We start from the raw sequence: 21,508 nt of genomic DNA on the forward strand, positions 1-21,508 counted from the left end.
AATAACTAGATGTACAGTTTATATTTTATAATGTACCTATATTTTTTTATGCTCCGAAAAATGTGAACATTATATTAAACATTATTTAACTTATTGTAAATATAATTACCCCTATTTCAACTATAATCATTATTTATTATATAATATTATTTATTTTGTGTTTCTATAAAACATAATTTTTACAACCTCGTCAATATTAAAACTACTAAAACAATTCATCCATTAGAAAAAAAAAATGTTTACGATAGTAAAGTAGTATTATAAGCTATTATAAATTATAAATGAAACATTAAAAATATCTGTTTACAAAAAAAAAATTCAAGTCGTAAATAATACATAACATGTTTAATTACGGTTGAAATAACTACAAGTAAATATTAATCATTTGAATATTCCATGACTCCCATTAAATAGCATTCATAATATAACATATAGTACCTACCTATCATAATAAAATATTGGCTTTCGAAACAAAAAATGAAAAAACTATTTTATACTTATATATATTATATTATATTCTACATGTTATTAAGTATACCTACTTAATGCAGTAAAGGAAATTACATTTTTGTTGAGGTGTTTTCCTAGAAGAAAAACGCCAGTTGCAAAACATAAATTATAGGTATATTTTTTTTTATTACTATTGTTCAACCCTGGCTATGTTACAAGAGCAGCAATGTGGAAACCAAAAAACGTCCACGTACAAATTATCTCCGGTCCCTTGCAATGCTACCAACCGTTTTTGGACGAATTTCTGTTTACACGACGTACTAAAACCAAGAGGTGTGTCACAAATTCCGTTGCACGGCTGATCCGGCTCTCTAGAAATAATAATATTTATTTTATTGTACCGAGTATCGTAATGATATTATAGTAAATATATAAAATAATAATATCCACACGCAGCATGAAAAGGATAATCGTTTACCCACACAAATTGGTTCATGTCAGTACTATTAAAAAAACAAACTTTATAATTCATTTTTATAAAATCGTTTTCGTCGTATCTATGCGACCTTGACATGGTGAGTTTTATGTAATTGAAAAAATAATCATTGATAAATACTAAATTGTGCTATTGATTCCCAACAATATTTTGTAGACAAATAATATTAATTGTTATAATAATTATTCTTTCAAAAAAAATGTTATCCGAGAAAATGTATTTTTCACGGATTTAATATTTTAGACGGAATTTTCTAGTGGAAAAAAATTGAATAACTATTTATAACTACATTTGGACATTTTTATTGTCAATCATATATTTAAATGTTGTTGAACACTTAACTTTATTATTTTACCCAAGTTTGTATCATTGTATGTTATGTTTTTGTTTGATATTTATATTTAAACCAATAACTAATATTTATAAATTATAATGAAAATGTTTCATTTATTTTAATTATTGTTCGCAGTTGTTTTTACATTTTAATTGACATTTATTTTATTAGTAATATTAATTGCATGCAAAATGCTCATACATATATACAATGCAGTGGTATTTTTTTTATAGAGAAGGAGTTGTCATTTTGTTAAAACAAAAAACATTTACGACTTCATATAAAACTTCATATTTTATTTATAATATCGGTTAAAAGATTTAAAGTAATCAAATAATATTAAAATTTATTAACATTTCGTTTTAGAATTTGTAATAAAATATTATGACTGTTATGAGCATTGTATTTTTATGAAAAATCAATTTTATGTATTGTGTCATATTAAATTATGCTTTATTTAATTTGAATTTATATAAACTGAAAAATATTCCATTACTTGCAATTAGCCAATTAGGTATAAGTATGCTTTATATATTAATTAATATTATTGTTGTATAACTGTGTAAGGGCTATTATAAATCTACCGTACCTACCCGCGATTTGATTCATAAAACATATTTAGTGTTGCTTAAGAAATTTAAAATTTAAAAATCATTTAACTTGAATGTGTAACAATACATTTTAATGTAAGATTAAAAACTAAATAATATACGGTAATAAATTAAGTCATTGAATTATTCACAACGTTAAAATAATCAAACGGCGCTAATTATAGGCAAACATGCGTACGCCAATGTGTAGATATGATACCAGTTTACAAAATCTTCACATTGATAATTATAAGAATTTACTAAAAAAAAAAAATATTAAACTTACGCGCAGATTTCCGACCTTATGGATTGTGTATACATATCGGACGGGGTGCGTACCATATTAACTACATATTTCCATTCACCTTGAATGTTTAATGCTGCTTTAGGAAATATGTTGTTTTTTTTAACTTGGCATAATTGAACATCGTCTTGTCTTTTTCTTCTATTATATACACCTCCGTGATTGGTACTTAAAAATCACAACAAACCAGTCATTTTTTTTTTAGTTATTAATATAGTGTACTATTTTTGACCTCTTAGACACAATATTAGGGATATTTATGCCTTATCAATGTGACTAATATTTTGAAAATCAAACAAAATTATTATATCTGAATCTAAAAAAATATATTAAAATAAAAAGTTTTTGGACTCTTCTTTTTTGTGATTTTAAATAATTTATAGTATTTTTACCTTGGAATCTAATTCATATGATTAATTTCTTACTTGATATTTAAATGTCGATTTTGGTCAATGATCGGAGACTCTGTTAAGGACACCTGAGGTAAATCATACGTTCTATCTGGATAGCCAACAAATTCGTCTTTAGTATCGTTTTGATAATCGTGGTAATCGCCATAACCGTTATTATAGTTATTATTATTCTGACTGAAATCAAAAATCAAACTTTTGTATAATTTTGAACATTTGAAAAACTTATTTATAGTAGTTACTTTTGATAATAAGGTCTGTCGAAAAGTTTTTCTTCGTTAAAAAAAGATTTAAAGTTCTTGTCCGATTTTGTAACCAGGTAACTTATCAACTGTCTGTAACATATTAATATTTAGTATTTAATATTTTAATATTACAAGCATAAAAACCGACACCTTATTTATGTACAAATATTATAATTTATAACTCAGCTAAACAATCGCAGTTCATTATATAATGGCACACCGAGTTTGGCTGAGTTACGTTCAAAGTTCACGTTGATAATTTGATTTAACTACCAGATGGTAGTTGCAGCCAAACGGATAACTGATTGCTGATTGGAATAATACAAAAAAAACAGACGAAGATATCATGTTAAGTTTTTTTTGTTACGTTATTTGCGTATTGAACATGTATATGAAATATTGAATAGAAAAGGTATATTTATAGTACTTTTGAAATTTTGAAATTGTATTTATTGTTTCTATTACCTGATTGCAATGGCCAATTTTTACTATATTGGGCTTAAGAGTTTAAATAATTTTCTTTTCACATACCTGTACAAGTCTGCGTATAAATTTTAATTGTCTAATATTAATAAGTACGTACTTAAATTAAAATTATGAATATTTATCACTTATTTACTATGAAAATGCATTACAAACAAGTATTTTGACTGACTGCAACTGGCTTTATAATTCTGATTTTCTGGCATTGATAGACGATAGAATGATTATTAATTATTAACAATTATTTATAATGGATTTTATATATTAATGGCTATGGTTCATTAGATTCAAATATCTGGCACCTATGGTGACTATAGGTCTAATAGAGCAGTGGGTACAAATATGAAATTGTTACAGTTTGGAATATCCGGTGCGTCACTAAAAATAGTATGACTGCGGAATCTGCGGGAATATTCTGCATCAAAATCATAGGCACAATTTCGGAGGTACTTGAGGGTGCTTAGAAACCCCAACATTCATATTAGCTCCCCTAAATGTTTGATAACATCATCGAATTTTTAATGACTATAATATTATGCCATAGGTATTTAGATACATTTATTTATAAGACCTTATCATTTTCATAATAATAATAATAATAATAATACATAGGTACCTATCAGAATAATAATATAGATAATAATGTATTATAATATGTAAGTTATAGGTAATTGTTTATAGTAAGATTAATGTGAAGGTGAATAAAATTAAGGTGTATGAATGGAGGGGGGAGGGGGCAAAGCCCCCACTTATCATTTTAGTCGACGTAAATCTAGCACCCCCATACATTTAACCAAAATTGCGCCTATGATCAATATACCATACTTTAACATAAATAATAGCTACAGTGGAAACTTATTCTTTATCTAAGACTGCATCCTACCTATTCGTGATAGAAATTAATATAAGCTGTTTGGGCAAGCTGTGTATCATTTATATGTTTTTTTCCATGTTGCCCGTTACAGACCATTCCCCGCCAGCCTAAAAATTTATAAGCTTTCTATCGCGAATAGAAAATTAGGAAAACCAGATATATCATAATATTATATAAATTCATTTGTAACATAGACTTAGAGTTTTAAGTTTTAAAAATACATATTATATTAACAAGTGTAAATTATTTTACTGTACAAACCGAAAAGACTACTGGGATATGACACATAAGGACCAAAGCATTTATCTTATAACCTTATAAATAAAAATCCCGTGTCACGTCTTTGTCCGGAATAAACTCCGAAACTACTGGACCGATCTTGATGAAATTTTTACAATGTGTGTAATTTGGCCGAACTTAAAATATAGGATAATTTTAAAAGGGAGAGTATCAACCCCGGGAGGTGCTAAAACAAAATTTTGAGATTTCAGATGGAAATTTTTGTTTATAAATGGTTGCCATGGGTTTTTAATAATAAAAATAATAAAAAAAAAAACTATTTGCTTTGCTTTTTAAATATAAATTATAATATAATAACAAACTATAAAAACGTGAAATGAAAATCTCTGTACAGGCTGAACTCTGGAACTAGTTATCAGATCTTCTTGGATTTTTTTTTTAAATGAAAGAGTATTTCACGGAGAAGGTTTATATGAAAGAAAATGTTAGATTGCTATTGATTATTCGGGCATGTTTGTTGATTTGTATTATTATTTTTTGTCAATATAGGTACATATATATAATATAATATACAAGAAGATCTGATAAGTAGTTCTAGAGTTTAGTCTGTAAATACTTATGGTCTCTGTATGGTGTATTTATATAGTTAGAAATTGATTATATTAATCCATCGTAGGTGGAATTAAGTAAAAACGACAAACTTGGTATAACTTTGATACTTTAGAGTTAAATCATACACTTACGTACAAACAGCACGGCAAGGACCGCGATCTACCGCAGGTAGATTGCCTACTTGATAATGTACTGCTGCGAATCAGAATTTTTATTCCGGGCAACGGAAAAGTTAAGATAAATTTTGAACACCATACACCGAATATTAAATAACGAATTGAACAAAGTTTGAGTCATATAGAGTTGATACATTTAACGGGCAACGAAGTGCACGGGATCAGCTAGTATAGTATAAAAAATGCGAAACTTGTATAACACCCACATAAAAGTTCTGACATTCGATATTTCGATGTGAGTTTGAAACTAACTACAGTTGATTTTGTTTAATACTATAGTACAGACTGTATAGTTCAATGTAATAAGTAATGACATTGTTCGACCATTGTAATATAATGAAACATTATTATAGTTAGATATTAGGTTTTTATTCTTCAATATTCGTATATATGGTATATGGTATTTTATATTAACAATTAAATAAAAAAATAAGTAGGTAGCTAAAAGTATTTAAAAACAGAATTCTGCCTACAAGTTTTTTTCTTACAAAAAAGATTTAAAGTTCTTGTCCGATTTTGCAATCAGGTAAATTATCAGTTCTCTGTAACATATTTATATTAGCTAGGTATTCAATGTAACAAACATAAATACAGACACCATAATATTTATGTATGTGCAATGTGCATATAGTATATCTGAATTCCGGATTATGTGTTATACTGTTATATATGCTATTATACTACCTGTATAATATTTATTTAACTATATATATATAATAATGATCATCGATTAGTAGGTAAGTATAATACTAACGTAAATGTTTAAGTTTTATTATTGTTCGTATTGTTCCAATAATATAAACAAAATGTATTATAATTATTTATACTATTACTTATATTTTTGTTTAAAATCCCCCACACCAATTTAATATTATACACAGTTATATTATAGGTATACGGACGTACAATATTATAATAAACTATTATATTATGTGCGAGTTCTGCTGCAATCAGCTTCGTTCAGGGTTTGTACTACGTGTTTTCGAAACGACTTACTCTGGATATCTGTCGATAGTTTCACAAAATGTGACGTCACCGTGATAATTCCGAACGCACCTGGGGACTTGGCCGACAGGCGCGGGAACGAAGGGCTCGTTGTATCTACACCCGCCGTATGAGTGTTGACAAGGCGCGTGTCCGTAGGCTACAGACAACATCAACACCATCAGCGTCCACCACTCGCTAACCATCTGCAAACAATCGACAGTTATAGGTACATTGAGTATAGTTTCCGTTCATGGTATTCATAATATGTAATATTATAATCGATAAGACACATTTAAAAAGATGAAAATGTGAAAATAAAACGATTAACAACATATTATTATCATTATAATATACTATATAGATAGCAATTATTGATGGAATTGTTTTTTGGAAAGCACAAATAATAAATTTTAAAAGCCCTCAGAATTAATTACAAATACATATATATTATGATACCTAGTTGTGTATATTTAAATGTAATTTAAAGTCATCTTCTTTTTACGGTCTAATTTTTACAATAATGCTATAATACCAGGTCCTAACTAAAATAAATCAAAAGGTGATCGATAATGGAAATTTCCAAGTTATTGATATAAATCCAACATTTATGAATGTTACCTTAGTTACTCAACTAAAATGATGAGTTTTTAAAGTTAGTATTCAATTATAAATAACTAAAGTAAGTGGAGAATATTAGATACATATTAACCTAGGCGTAAAAACTTATCTAATATGTCAATTAACGTCATTTGCATGTCAATGAATTCTGTAAATTGTTTAATATATGACATAGAAACAAGACGAATGAAATGTACAAAACAATATTATATCATTCTATCATTTTTTTTTTCAAGAATGCACACAAAAATAGCAGTTATAGCCTTATAGGTTGATAATATTTTATCAACTATTTAAAAATATTTACAAATTCATACATGTCACAAACACATTACCGTTGAATTAAACACAACAAAACTCATGTCTTTGATTTAATACAAACCTAATATTATTATTCAATTGATATACCTATTTAAACTTTCTCCAAATTATTATTTTAACTGATCTAAGTATACCAAGGCTATACGCTTATAATCTTTTTTTTTACTTTCTATTTTTATACAAATAATTATTAGCAAAATGTTTACCAATACTAAACAATGCACTGTTATAGTACGATATTAGTGCTTAATGTAATAATTTTAATTTGGAGGTGTCCCTTCAAACCAATCCTATTTCTTTTAATATTTGATCCAATGTAACAATCGTCTGTGGGTGAGCATAATATTATTATGAACAGTTTTTATAAGTGGGTTCGGCACTCAGGTTAATGAATTATGAAATAATGCATTATTCAATAATATAGTCCGAGAATCGTAATAAATATTAATTAGTTGAACACTATACAATTTTAAAAACTGATACAATCAAAAATATTTAATTGACAAAAAAGCTTATGAAAATTGTATAATTTACTAATTATTAATTTTAAAAGCTTTATAGATTACATATGGAAGTAATTAAACAATTTACTGAACAAATCTATTCAGAAATTAAAATGATTCTCTGTATGGTTGAAATGTTTAATTCCTGCCAAAAACCTTTTTTTTTTTTAAATCGTTTATTAAAATAAATGTTTACAATCTGTACTTGGGTGCACAATAAGTAAAATGTTTAGCTATATAATGAGAAAGGACGTGAGAGACTTTAAGGCGCCTGCGAGCTTGAGTGATTTACTTAAAAGGTATGCGTCAGTGATACACCTACATACATTAATGAGTATTTTATGATACAAACTATTTGTATGCTATACACAAATAATATGTCACGATTTTATTCTCACGAAAACATGAACATTGTCGAATCTCTATCTTGTATAATTTGTTTACTTTCCTTGTGTAAAAATTATGTTATTTTCTGTGGGAATTCTATACATAATATTATATAATTATTCTATATAAAATATCTGTACTAATATGAATGCAATCAAAATATTATTCAAACGCAATAGCATCCGCACCGCTTACTCCTTTAGTACAATATTTTACCTTTAGACATTGTCACGACATACGGACATTTATAACTTTTATAAGTATATTTTATCACTTCAATGGATACCTATGCATAGAATGTAGGTACCCATGTCTGATTGTCCTTTATGGATTCCTACACTATTCATCCGATGGCCATAAAACTTTGGGAAGTTTTATTGAGTATACTCCGGCTAAGGATTCTGGTATATTACATACTGGCGCTGGACACTGCCTTCATGCATTATAGACAGTGCGGCTGTCATCGATCACAGATTATTGTTTTCTACAAAAGTAAATGAAACTACCCACGAAAAAAAAACCTACTGCAAAGTGTACTCCACTATTATTACTGAATGGCCGAGATAAATATAAAAGCGTTTCCACAATAGCCGAATTATTTATATTACTATCAAAATTATACCTTAAAACAATTAATAAGATAATTAATTTATAAAATGATTCTTTTATATGCTTATTGTTGCCTATAGACTCAAAAACCACTCTACCGATTTAGATGACAATTTCAGAGATTGTTCTTAGAGTTACCAAAAAAGTTTAGAGAGTAGTTTAAAGAACGATACACCAATATAAAGCCGTATTTTGAATTAATTGATAATTTTTTCCCTGGTTATATCAAAAACCACCGGACAAACGATGACACATTGCATCCATCCAATCCACCGTAGGGACTAAGTAAAAACTCAAAAATTGGTATAACTTTGAATCTAAACTCTTAAGAGTTAGAAATTATGCACTTATGTACGCACATCGCGGGGTTCGCAATTCGGAGGTTATATATAATGTGTAATTGTGTAATTGTGTATTATAATCACAAGCTAGTCTCACGGGAAACGCCAAGCGAGATGGCTATAATATTAATATAATCGAACTTGTCCTGATGACTGACTCACTGACTGATCAACGTAGAGCCTAAACAATTATAGCTTGAGGCTTGACATTTTCACGGTACCTTCGTACCCCCATGGCACCATGTAAGTGTACATTAGCAATATTCGCATTTTAAAGTGGCGCTGGCACTAGTATTTTGAGATTCAAGGTAATAGTTGGAAATCGAAATTTATTTTGTTTATAAATAATTGTTATCATTAGTTACAGATTATAATAGAAATATAAGAACGTTTTTAAGTTTTTATCACCGTCACACCGAATATTAAATAACAAATTGAACAAAGTTTGAATCATATAGAGTTTGCATTTTTAACGGGCATTTTTTTATATTTTAGGACTGGGATGTAATGGAAATATAGTATATAGGAAATGTAATGGTTTATAGTCGTCATGACATCATTACACCTATTGGTGGGCTAGTTTTTTATTTCATTATAACGCTGCAATACTTAAATCATAAAATAGTTAATAGTTCCTGTTTATCAAATAACATGACTTTATTATTATAATCCGTAAAATACATTCGTACGTCTCGTACCTACTCAATAATTCCATGATATGAAACTATCTGGTGTCTACAAATCTAAGTTACTATTTATTTATCCAAGCTTCCAAGGTAAATGTAATAACAAAATTTGGTTTTTCCCCATCACCTAGTTTATGTTTAACTATGACTATTGTTCTACAGTGATTTTATTGGTTTTCTGTTTATGAAGACATTCACCAAAATATCGTCATCAGATTGCATTTCCTTAACTATATACAATTTTGCAGTCTTGAATCTTGATAGATATGTCTCAGCGTTCAAATAATATTGAAATACCTAGCAGAAAATTACTTTTGAAACCTTGTAACCTTTTGTTTTTAATTTTGAAATACTACAGATGCGTGTACTTTTGATAGTATCAAAAAGAGGTCATATAATTTGAATGTGTATTGCTATATATTATTAACAAAACAGTTAATTCATTGAATAATATGATCTTTTCACCAAAATGTTTTAAGTTGTGCTATAGTTAAAAATAAAAATAATGTTCACGTCTATAGTTTATAGCGCACAATAAAAAATACAATGAACACCCTACGCAATATATCTATATAGGCATGTATTATTTGAATGGAGTTATTGGCCTGCAACGGTTTGTTGCGACTCCCCAGGTGCATTTAATGGTTTTTGCTAGTTAGCTGGACTTCAACCACACCTGGCTAGTTATTTATCAAAGAAATTTGGTTTTTATTTCAAATATTTTTTAATACAATTTAATTCGTTAAATCTATAGAATAAATATCCACCCCACATTTAATAATAATAATAAATCGTAAATATAATATTATTTGCTTCACAAATTTACTTTTTATTCATGTCAGATATAATGTGGTTAAAACAACTAATTTATCTATTAACAAAGTTAAATAACTGTAAAGAAACATATACATAAAAACTTTAGCTAAACATACATAAAACTTTTTTATTATTGTTTGTATTAGCATCTCATAAGTCTCTAGTACAATTTCTTATGACATTTTTGGCGGTCAAACTATGAATTTTATTTATCTAGTGGTATTATGTAGTTATACTTACTAGTTACTAATGACTAAACCAAAATAAACTTAAAAAGTAAATATTGTAATACTCGAGACAAACTGGGCTCTATGACCTTAACTCAAATCTTGAGAACTGAAAATCATTATTTAGATACTTTAAGCTATAGGACACTGTCTTGTACAAGGCTAACGTGTTAAACTATATTTTATCTACAGATTTATCACACATAAGTGCATCTTTATACCCCCAACAAAACAAATGTATGGATAGATGATTTCAATATTTTGTATTACTATTAATAGTATAGGTTAGGTATATACTATATTATGTTAAACATTGAGAATTCAACATTTTTGTTTACGGCAATTATATATTTAAAGAATAAATATGCACGTCCCCAAAAAAATTATCATGTTCAATTTTTCCCTAAACAAATACAAATTATTCAATATATTGGATGCTTATAAAATATTAAATTATATACTTTATGTAAAACATATATACGTATACATAATCTATATACGTTTATAACGAAGCAATTTATTATATTCTGCCTGCAGAAGAGAGTCATAGTATTAATGTATTATGAATAATAATTAAATATATTAAATTTGTATCTTTTATGAAAATATTCGTGTGTCTAAACTCTACAGACACATTATTTTTAGTTTAAAAATACAATTTGATTCTCTGCATGGTTTACTCAAAATAAGGCCAAGATTTTGTTTCAAAATGGATGACCAACATTTATAATATTACTTCATACGTGCACATATATTTTAAGTAAAAAATTCATATAATAATATAGGACTTTATAATATAATGCATAGGTCTCTCGATCTGCTCAAAATCTAAAAGCTAATTAACTGTAAAAAAAATTAAACAACAGACCGTTACAGTACGCATTAATCCGTTCGGGAATGGGTGGCAGGACATAGCATATGTTCAGTATAAGGTCGCGCTATATAATACACTGGATGATCCAATCGTAAATACATATTATAATATAATAAGTAATAAGTAATAACATGCAATATTTACTGGACGTGCGTTGGTGCGTATATTAATTATTATCGTTCGTATACACTCAGGGAACGCATACAATGCGATGTTTGTTTTTTATTACTATTCTAATATATAATTAATAAAAAAACTTTCGCCTTTAGTCCGTCTCGTCAATCACGAAAAGATTTTACTGAGTCAAGGCCGTAGTCGTCTAAACTCATGCCTTCAGTCATTGCCACCGCCGTTGTCGTCGTCTTCACGCGAATGCGACCGCGTAATAATATTATAATACACATAATAATAATAGTGAAAATATAATAGTAATTATAACTATGAATTATTACACGATTTTTTTCTCACGCCAAAAACAATGTATACGAGTGTACGTGTGTGTGTGTGTGTAAAAATCTCCTCTTGATTCGTATATAATAATATAATATTATCGTGAATTATTAGGTCACACATTGTAATTTAATTCGTTTGATAGATTGGCTTACTCAGTAGACTTGAGATACATAATGTTAAAGACTTTTGTGCATGTTATTCGTGTTGGCAAACGTCTTCACGTAATAATGATATAAGAATATGCCACCACCGTGAAGATCGTGTCGACCGTTACATTTGATTTGGACACAAAAGATAATCACGAAAAAATAAAAATCACAATATTATTATTTCAATCCTACCGGTTTTGTATACGTTTCCTGCACAGTGCGTATTACTCATCGAAATCCTGTTCTGATACGTTCCATCATCACACTATCACATATCATTGATAGTTTGTAGATTTCTTTATACGAATATAATATAATATATTGGTATATATACGCATTAATATTATGGCTGTAGCAGACGGCCGCCGATTCAAATCAGCTTTTTTTCGTTAATCTCCTGTAATTTTGTTTTTACACGAGGTACCTCGACGGCGAGTCCTGTTGAATGATTTCCCCGATTTCTATATAGCTCCAATTCCCGGTTGTCGATCCCGAGTAATCCCGTATAATATTATAATACAAGAAACGCGTTACGCAAGGAATCATGTATAGTGTCGCCGTGTCGGAGTACGCGCATACCGGAATTGCAGACGTCTTCTTCAGCGCGACATGCATATCCGTGTCGGTCTGTTGTGTGTGTGTGTGTGTGTGTGTGTGTGTGTGTGTGTGTGTGTGTGTGTGTGTGTGTGTGTGTTGTGACTCTCAAATGCGTGGAGAACAATTTTTTTTACAAATCCGGTTTTAGAGGATTTCACCTGGCAAACTACGGCAAAGAAGACCGTTCCAGCTGAATTATGTCACCACCTCGTGCATAATAACAATATTATAACAATTGTATACGTGCGACACGTCACCGATTTCCAAACGCTTTTCGGGAACTGTATCGCACACGATGACGGCGTGTTATACTGTTATAGGTGAATCATTGGACAGAGTGCTCTGGTTTTACACTCTTACCCACACGATTACTGGTTGCCGACCGACATGGTAATGATTGGGAATTGTGAAATTAATTTTTCGAAAAAAATCTAACACAATATTAAATTGTGCAATGTGCTCACCGTTTAACACATATACGTCGTTTAGAGGTCTTCGAATGAGAATAAACGTCAGATGAATTATGAATCATTTTCCATTGATGTCACGCCACACGCATTATATTTTGTGAACAAGAACTTTGAACTGCAGTGCGTACTGTGCGCAATGCGCTTTAGAGAACGCGAATGAAGGTCAGTGTGACCGTATAGGTACTGCAGTCTGCAGACGACACTGACGAGTGACGACGGAGACGCTACAGCGCTGTAATTACCAGGTATCTATCGGTATCCAAAAAGCAATAAACGATTATCAGACGCACGAGTTATTAGCGAGATCGTGCATTGAAACCATAAACCCCGATATCACTTATGTGTGTGTGACCCCACTGCTAACCAATATGATACGATGCAAGTCAGTCAATAAGATGTAGTGAGTGAGGATTTTACGTGGGTCCAAGACCATGAACGCGTTCGGAAGCGACTAGGAATCATGAAATCATATATTATAGTCATAATATTACTATACACGCAGTATACGCACTGATGGTAGCTGGGCGCTTGGGGCGATTGCGCAAAATTACAGTTAAAATTGAATACCGAAATAACTCAAATACGCAGTCCGCTTCCCCTACCATCCCAAATACGAAGGCGTCCAATCCATATACCATATACACAAATATTATGATGAATAAATTAATATATATATATATGATATAATATAGTAGGTAACCTAGCTACTACCCACTTAACCGCAATTAAGTCACTATTTAGAATCATATTTTATAATTTCATATTTATACAGTATGTCAGTTGTCAGTATACAACATTGTATTCTCTAGTTGTATTTAAATTAGGTATACGTTTAATGTCTAAATTGTGTATACGTATTTTATAGAATGTTCAATAGATTGAGAATTTGATACAGTGTTTCTCATAAGTTTTCTTACTTTTTATACAAATTAAAAATGTTTAAAATATATAGATAAGTTAGCATAATATTATTTTAAATTTAATTAAAAAATAACAAATTGTCATCAATTTATTTTAATTATTTTCTTGTAATTCAAAAAAATAAATAAACAAAACAACAAAACACAGCGACCTGAAACTTTTTATCATTTCGTATAATAGAATTGTCGAAATATTTAGACCAATTTTATGCTATTTAGGTATACCAGGAACCCATTTACACCATTCTACGCGTCAGTTTCAACTTCTAAGTTACATGCAATATTTTTAGCAAAAAAAAGAAAATAACAACAATAAAAATTAATCCCGATACTTACATTGGGCGTCGGTCATAACCGCACACTTTCAAAAAAAGGTCGTCGTTCAAAACCGCACTTTTTTATACCTTAACCCCGCATTTATCCCAAATCAAACCTTTCAATGCCACGCATATTGATATATATCAATAACGTATACATTTATCTAAAATTACATTATCGTTTAGTACCGCACACCAGTTAATCATATTTAATCAAGATCGCAAAATCATAAAAATAAAAATTTTCGGGATTATACGCAGATTGCTATAACTACACGTTTATCATTTCATCAGATAAGATACGATTATAATTTTAAGTAACAACATTAAGTGTGATCGCGTCTCCTTTCGACTTCACGTACCTACATTTATAGTCTTACAACAATAATTTAACATCGAATTCGTATAATGGATGACGTAATACAAGCTAGTGTAAACAAATATTAAAAGCGCGCAATCAATAATTTACCGAAAAAATACATATCGACTTTTTCGTACAAATAAAAATTCCGGGGACTTAGTTTGGCGTTGCAATAATAAGTTATGTAGTGTTATGCCGTTATGGTGACAACAAATTCAACTGTAAATGTATTCATTAAACAGAATAAATGTGAACATGACCACGAAAAACTTTAAATTAATTCAGAATTAAAAGAAATTATTTTAAATTAATACTAAATTATTTTTTTAATAACAATAAAATATATTTATTTTTTACTGTCAATCAAATGTGTTGCTTTGAACAATCAACCTTTCGAATTTCCCTTTTTAACAATATAATAAATGTGTGCGGTATTGAGCGGTAAGCATGACCGCCGCTTACATTTGTTTTCTTCGCTCAGAATCGATTTATCATTGAATTCAAATATAACCTAACCATTACTCAATAATGAGGTAGTTAGGTACATTCGAAATAAGTAATAACTATATACTTATGGTGGAGTGAGTTCCTCAGATATTATTACTAAAAAATTGTCAAAGTACACTCAACACTTAATTTACAGCAGAGTGATTACGCAATTAACCCTTTTATTGCTTTGTATTAATTCAAATGCTATAACTTATAACGGTTTTAATTATTCATAAAATATTTATTAGGTTTTGTTTAAGAATTCACGTTTTCTTAATATTTTATTTTTGTTTTTCCCTGTAATTTTGAAAAGTAGATGAAAATATTCCAGAAACCACCCTTTAAGTTTAAAATCGAAGTATTTTTACTGCTCCAAAACGTGATGACAAAACAGAAAATGAACACACACCATAGTAAAATCAATACTCTGATCGCCCAGTTCAGAATATAAAATAATTCTCATTTAACAATTATGGGATTACCGTTATATTATAATTTATAATCTCAAATATTATTTTACCGAGCAATTATTGTGGTAAATTCTAAAATAATTTAGTAAAAATTTTGTTTTTTTAAAAATTATTTTATCGTCCCATGTATAATCTTATAAAAAAAGATTGAATGTTAAAATATAATAAATATACAGTGTGTCTGCGAAAACAGGATACACTCCTATATTATTAAATTACCCATAATACTCAGTACCCTATGTATATTTTTGAAATATATATTTGCGAGAAATGAAACTAGGAAAATATTGGATCATTTATCTTCCACTGCAGATATAATTCTAAAATATGTACATACGATATAGTATATAGAGTACCTACTGAGTAATGTAACTGAGTTATGGAGTTACCCAGTTTTCTAGGACACACGGTAGTTATATCCGTATATTTTATAAATTTTAAATATTAAATCAACTTTTATAAACATTATTATATTTACGTTTTCTATTATATTTTATACACGTATCTTATATTTAATAAATTATCAGTTGACTGTCTATGACAATAAATTACAAACCATGAAAATATAAACTGTGATAACAATATTAGGTATAATTCGTGATATTTGAAATTAAAATATTTACAATTACAGCACATAAACACGAAAATAGAATAATAATTGTATTTTGAATATTTAAATTATCCGAGGCACTGAGCTACTGGTTATTCAACATTTTCCATTATAATATGTTAATCATATAATATTAAATTAAGCAACGCATAATATTTTATGAATAATGTCATAGGTAGTATTAGCTAATGATAGTTGGCATAAAATCTGTCCTATTCCGTTTCGATAAGTTCCAACATGAGTACTTGTATTTAATAGCTATTATTTAGCTACCAATATATTATACATGTGCACACTGTAAATAATGATGTATATTGTATATAATATATTATATGCAAATATAAATTAGTTAACACATTATTATTCCTAGTACCGTATCATTCAAATATTATTTTGTTGCGACCTAACAGAATTTACGACCGCCTCATTTATTGTATTTTATTGATCCAAAATTTAAAACAAAACATATTTCAGCCTGTTTTATTATTCATCGTTGCAAAATTGCAAAATATTAAAAAAAAAAAAACGTTTTACCCAGATAATTTATGATCTTCAAAACGTTTCATGAGTATTTATTTTTACAATATAAACATACAAAACTAGAAATAAAATTCATAAATAAAAAAAAAAAAACAATAGTAAATTAAACCAAGCTAGATAGCTTTTTTAAAAAAATATACAAATGTAGGTATTTATAATATATGCGTATAATATACTCACGTCTGGTTTTCATTGTTAGTTGAACATGCTAGCAAAATGGAACGCATAAAAATAATATCTGAATTTTCTATAAGACAGCGGAGTGGGCGCAACGCGAAAACACCTCTAAAGACATCGTATGCATACTAACTCGAAGGCTCCTATAATACACCTTTACAGCAATACCACAGAGACAGACCATTATATATTAGGTAATACGTCGGCAAGAGTAGCACGTCCAGCGTATTTGAACTTTCACCTCGTCTCTGCGCCAAAATCTACAAAAATAAATACACATTAGCGTTTTGGTGTCCATATATATATACCTAAGTATGAATTTAGTATTTAGTACTCATATTAAAATTATAAAGATTATTAAGGAATTATCTATACTTTCTACACAATAAAATGTTTAATTCTAAATAATATTATACTTGATACCAGCTATTTGTTGTATTAACACAATATTATGTGGTTGGGCACATCCATGTCAGCAATTTTCAATCATTCATCCAAATAAAATCTGTTTTTAAAACCGCAACTCTAAAATTGATTTAATACTAAAATTTTATATTAATTACATTTTTAATGCAAAATCATATTATTATATACAACTGCGTGCATTTTTTTATTTAACTCAGGAAAAAAACTTCCTTTTACACAGTTTAGATATTTGGGACTGGATTCTTTATTTAATATCTCCTCCCCCCCTCCACAGACAACCGGAACACTAGGGGGGAAAAGTTTTATATTTTACCGATTAACCTATATTTTCAGGGTCATTAGCTTGGTGCCATTATAATATCAAACCTTTTGAGATTTTCCTATATGCTACCGAATTTTATTAAAATGCATTATGAAGTGTTGGTTTAACGGTGTACAAAGTTAAATAATAGGTATTGGTACATATTACGATAAACATCCTTGGTATGTACAATACAAATATATTTAGTGACAAAATTAAAAGAAAGTACCATTAATAAATAATAATTCATTTAAAATAGTTTATATATTAAACTAATTTGTCCAATCCTCATTTCTGGAGACAAGATAAAGTGTTGAATATTTCAACTTCCAGCACTTGTGAATCATGTAAAGCCCTTCATATATAATATTATGATATTACAGTATTTTAGTGACCTTCTGAATATTTTATGGCTTTATGCAACATGCTAAATACTCTCTATCCTCGAAAAAATATATGATTGTGAACTGTGGAGACGTAAAACCAAAAATTACTATCTTATTTACATAGGCTTAAATACATAAAATATAATATACCTATAGGATTTTATATAATACATAATTTTAATTTTATATTTTAATTTGTATAAGGTGTATTGTGTATATGCAAGAAAACTACTATTGTTGGGCCATATTGCATAATATTATATCTGTATTATTAATAAAATATGTACCTATACAACATAAGACATGAATAAACAAATATACGTGTGAATAATCAAAATATTATAATATTCAGCTTTAGTTATAATACTTTAATTAAAGTCTAAAGAACACTACATTATTATTATTTATGATAGTTGGAATATGTTCTATGTCCATAGTTCACACATATAATTTTCTGATTCAAATATTAATAAAAAATTAAAAAATTATTTCTAATCAATAGGTAATTTTGTTTGCTTTTTTCATTGTTAAAATAGAAATTCATTTCGTAAATAATATGCAAACATTGTGTAATGGTACTGTTGAGTATCAGTAGGTTCTATATTTATCTTTTGAAACCTAATTTAATAAGATATTATATTTGTTTAGTTTAGAGTTATTAAAACACTTGAACCATGGTCGAATGTATAAATTAAGTTTGCTTTGTAAATTTGTTTACACTTTTTTACACTTTTTTGAAAGAAAAAAATCTATGTTCATTAACCTAAGGACATTGGCTTACTAGTTCTATATTATAGTAATAATATGTATAACAAATATTATTATTGTTACAATAAGTAGATAATAGTATAATACCATAGTCGATAATCATGATCAGTGTAACGGTGTAAATAGCCAAGAGGTCTGTGGTTACAGATTAAATACAAATTAACAAAAAAATAACTTAGATCAATAGATTATGGTATTTTTCGTCGACATTTAAACTTGAAATAATAATAAAAAAAATTATGCTTATGTATTTTTAAGACTTAGGTTTCTGGAAGAACAATTTATAAAGAAGCTTGATCTATCACATTTTCAAACCTTAAGTAATTTGAAGTTATAGCTAAGGACTTAGCTATGACAATTGAAAAATGAATACATTTTTCACAACTTACAAAATAATTCTCAAAATTCATTATTTTTATTAAAATGTTAACTTAAAACGCTAATAAAAATTAATATAGCTTTACGCTAAACATTACATTTGATTCCAACAATTCATAAGCACTTATGAGTTCTTCACAAGTTATGAGGTCAGAGGTATAATTCAGGCCTTAGATGTTAAAATTAAAAATTATTTACATTTTGTATTACAAACTTATTTTTAAATTTTCCTAAATTTTATCAATTTTATCAATTACATTATAATTTCAAACAATTAAAAAATTGTATCATATTTTATAACTTTTTGTCCAAGGTCATAAAAAAAAATTGGGTAAACGGGTGTCGCTCTGTTCACTGATGTATAGTAGATTACAAATGGGTAACTGTAATGGATGATATTAAATTTGAGTTTAATGATATACCTAAATTCTTTGTATACGAAAAACGATTCTGAGCGGAAACGGTTTGTCAGCCTATAGGATATTTTATATTATACTTCTATTGTTTTTATTAATACGGTAGATAGTAAGTTGAATATTATCATATTTGTATATAAATATTTATATTATATTTGTTTCAACTTTCAATTACCCACGAATAAGATTTTTAAATTACAAGAAATAAACTAAAATCGTTATTTTTGGTTATTTAATATGTAATTTTGTCTAAATTTAAACTTAAAATAACTAAAAAAAACTGTGTTTATATATTTTTTTGATTTTTTGGTAACAGAATCAACTACTTACATGGAACCTTGTTTTAAATTTTTAATCCTTAGCTATAAAATTTGAAAATTTTATAATTGTTGTTAAAATTTTAACTTTAAATGCTTATAAAAAAATCATGCCCTTGTATGTATAATATATTTCAACTGCTATTGTAACAATATATCAGGAACCTTGTATTAAATTTTCCAGCTTTTTGACCCCAAAATATAGTAAAATATTGTATAGTCATTTATTGAAATAAACTAAAAATATTGGAAACTGAAAATTCGGTAAACAGCTCAAAACAAGTCAAAATATTTTGAAAATGTTATGGTGTATAAAAAATGCTAATATTCAGTACATTCAGTACAAATTTCAAGTATCTACGGTAATTTTTTTTAGAGTTACACCAAAAACTAAAATCGATTTGTCAAAACCCGATTTTGCATAGAAATTCCCGTTTTTTCTTATTTTTTTTTCATTTTACCCGGTTCTTTTTAAATACTGGGAATTTTAATTTTAATCTCTCGAATGCATCAACTAGATTCACTTTCCCATCAAACAAGATACTGTCATACTGAAGTTGAAAATCGAAGCATTATTTCGACTACTAAATACTTATCAATTATCATGTACACAGATACAAATAATAAAAAAATAAACACATTATTGTAAAATCAATAGATTTATCAGTCCGCTCAGAATCTAAAATATTATCTACAATAATTATCAAATACCTAAATATCTCAAAAACAGCCAAAAATGATTATTCCCCTCCCTTCATATCTACTAAATACAAACTACATACTGTTTTCTATTACATACAACCCTCAATAATTTAGATTAAAGATTTTTTTTAAGATAAAAAATTTCTTTAGATATAAAAAAAAATCATTATAAAACCAAAACGTTCAGTGTTTCCTCAGAATTTAAAATGTATTATTCTTGTTGTGGTTCCTACTGGTGTCAATATCACTGACGTTTCTGTATATGTATTTGCCTACTTTCACGGGGTAAAGATTTGTAGAGTAGAATTTGGATCATTTGGAACTAAAAAATTTAAAAAAAATTATGCCAGTAGCTTGATTATTATAATACTATATAACAAATGGTTATACTGTAATTTCTAAATCTAGTAAATGGGTACTGAATTACTTCATACGTTTCTGTATTTATATTTGCCTACTTTCACGGGGTAAAGATTTGTAGAATAGAATTTGGATCATTTGGAACTAAAAAATTTAAAAAAAACTATGCCAGTAGCTTGATTATTATAATACTATATAACAAATGGTTATACTGTAATTTCTAAATCTAGTAAATGGATACTGAATTACTTCATAATACTGTATTCTGTATCACTGTGATCATAACAATAACTTAAGTTTATAACTTATAACTTATTA

The 21,508-nt window shown here is 28.0% G+C and overlaps 1 protein-coding gene across 2 annotated transcripts; it reads right to left on the reverse strand.

Moving 5' to 3' along the window:
- Window positions 1–487: 487 nt before the first annotated feature.
- On the reverse strand, window positions 488–17,761 carry LOC132938648 (uncharacterized). 2 transcript variants are annotated; one of them, XM_061005598.1, is made up of 8 exons: window positions 17,560–17,761; window positions 17,140–17,396; window positions 6,211–6,404; window positions 2,827–2,919; window positions 2,600–2,761; window positions 2,157–2,342; window positions 642–821; window positions 488–584 (listed from the first exon to the last, which is right to left on the reverse strand). In XM_061005598.1, coding segments are annotated over exons 3-8 (816 nt in total). In that variant the 5' UTR covers window positions 17,140–17,396; window positions 17,560–17,761; the 3' UTR covers window positions 488–583. The 2 variants fall into 2 exon arrangements, with proteins under 2 accessions (XP_060861581.1, XP_060861580.1); XM_061005597.1 differs by having other exon boundaries at window positions 488–821; window positions 17,560–17,760.
- Window positions 17,762–21,508: the final 3,747 nt, after the last annotated feature.

Source organism: Metopolophium dirhodum, chromosome 2, assembly GCF_019925205.1.
Source record: "Metopolophium dirhodum isolate CAU chromosome 2, ASM1992520v1, whole genome shotgun sequence".
NCBI lineage: Eukaryota > Metazoa > Arthropoda > Insecta > Hemiptera > Aphididae > Metopolophium > Metopolophium dirhodum.